This window comes from Phycomyces blakesleeanus (genome assembly GCF_001638985.1).
Source record: "Phycomyces blakesleeanus NRRL 1555(-) unplaced genomic scaffold PHYBLscaffold_38, whole genome shotgun sequence".
In the NCBI taxonomy this organism is placed as follows: domain Eukaryota; kingdom Fungi; phylum Mucoromycota; class Mucoromycetes; order Mucorales; family Phycomycetaceae; genus Phycomyces; species Phycomyces blakesleeanus.
This window is the reverse complement of record NW_017265168.1, coordinates 346,319-347,765: the sequence shown is the minus strand read 5'-3', so window position 1 is coordinate 347,765 and position 1,447 is coordinate 346,319. Positions and strand designations below refer to the sequence as shown.

The 1,447-nt window shown below is 36.8% G+C and overlaps 2 protein-coding genes across 2 annotated transcripts in view; one reads left to right on the top strand and one right to left on the bottom strand.

Moving 5' to 3' along the window:
- PHYBLDRAFT_175510 (hypothetical protein) overlaps positions 1-432 on the top strand; it is a gene marked incomplete at both ends in the record, with an annotated part of 1,997 nt that extends 1,565 nt beyond the window's left edge. The window contains one exon of the mRNA XM_018437510.1: positions 236-432. Coding sequence (XP_018284258.1) covers positions 236-432 — 197 coding nt within the window. The remainder of the gene's footprint in view (positions 1-235) is intronic.
- Positions 433-667: 235 nt separating this feature from the next.
- PHYBLDRAFT_175509 (hypothetical protein) overlaps positions 668-1,447 on the bottom strand; it is a gene marked incomplete at both ends in the record, with an annotated part of 1,232 nt that continues 452 nt past the window's right edge. Inside the window, 3 exons of the mRNA XM_018437509.1 lie at positions 668-820; positions 884-1,048; positions 1,115-1,397. Of these exons, the coding sequence (XP_018284257.1) occupies positions 668-820; positions 884-1,048; positions 1,115-1,397 (601 nt within the window). The remainder of the gene's footprint in view (positions 821-883; positions 1,049-1,114; positions 1,398-1,447) is intronic.

The following is a 1,447-nucleotide window of genomic DNA, read 5'->3' as shown; positions in this document are numbered from 1 at the left end:
TGAAGCCACCACAACAAATGAGAAAATCCGAGTATGATTGTCGGCTCGATTTCTATAAAATTGAGTATGACGATGATTCTCTTTGCAGTGCCAAGACAACAATCAGGAATTGTTGGTTTGTGAATGACCGAATCCAGAAGATTTCGTCCATCAATCTTCTTGGACAAGTTTACACAGGTGGAGAAGGTTTGGTCGTGAGAGGATCGCATATACAAGCGAAATTTATTGAAAAAAGTGGAGACTCTGAGGAAAGATATGCTGGTCGTATTAAGTACTTGTTCTTGCACGATTTTACACCAAACCTCACGCACACCAACCTTTTCCCTTGTCACAACCCCCAACACGTATTTGCCTTCGTTGAGTGGTACAAAATTCCTTGCCATCAATCTAGAATCAAGCAGGGCATTGAGTTGTATGAGCCAGAATTTCTGAAGTATGACTACGACAACATTCTGCCTGTCCACCGCATCTTGTCGCCAATTGCAATTGGAAGTCATGTGTCTGGTAGTGGTGCAGCAAAAGTTGTTGTTATTCCTCTGCCAAGAAAGCTGTACGCTTAATAAAATACTCTATCTTTTTTTTAAAATAATAATAATAATATAAAACATAGTTCATAGACATAAAAAGAGATGTGATAAAGAGTGCAACTAAAAAGACAGAAATTTTATTATATGCGTTTTGACCACGTAGGCATTTTTGTGACCAAGCCACGAGGAATTGTCTCGTGTACTAACACATGACTCCGCAACTTCAACTGCGTTGCTCTTTTTCCCAAGTCATCTCTGGCGAGCTCATCAAGAAAGTCAAACACGGTATTCAACTATAAATGTATATATACATCAGGAATCAAACAACAAAAAAACCGTTTTATATAAAACATTACCTCATCACTACGCCAACCAGGACGAGATGCAACAACAGAAGTATCGGTTTCTGTCTCATCACCAGACATTGCATCTCTGTAAAAAACGCCATTATAATCCCAATTAAACTTTTCAGTAATGGCATCCTTATGCTTTGTGTACATTTTTTTTCTCCTTTTATTAAGCTATGAGATATATAATATTTTAAGTATACTTGTCAAAATTGAATTATTATAAATAGAAATGCTTACAGCAGTCTTTCTATTTCCTCTTCTGTTTGAGGTAGTGTTTGTCTGTCTGTCTTCTTCAGTAAGCTTACTAGCAGTCAAGCGATTGTAATAGCTGTTTACAATTATACCACATAGCTCTTTTGGTGATACCATGGCTGCTACAGGTTGACAACAAATGTAAAGCATCAAATCACTTGCAAGATTCTTGTTAAACTTGTCAGACAAACCAACATTGACATCCCAAGTTGGTTTATCATCATTCTCTTTGATCAACTCCAAATCATCTGTCTTAAGATTAATATCTCTTAACCGCCCCCAAATAATACTCTATTAAAGGTATATTGATGTTCGATT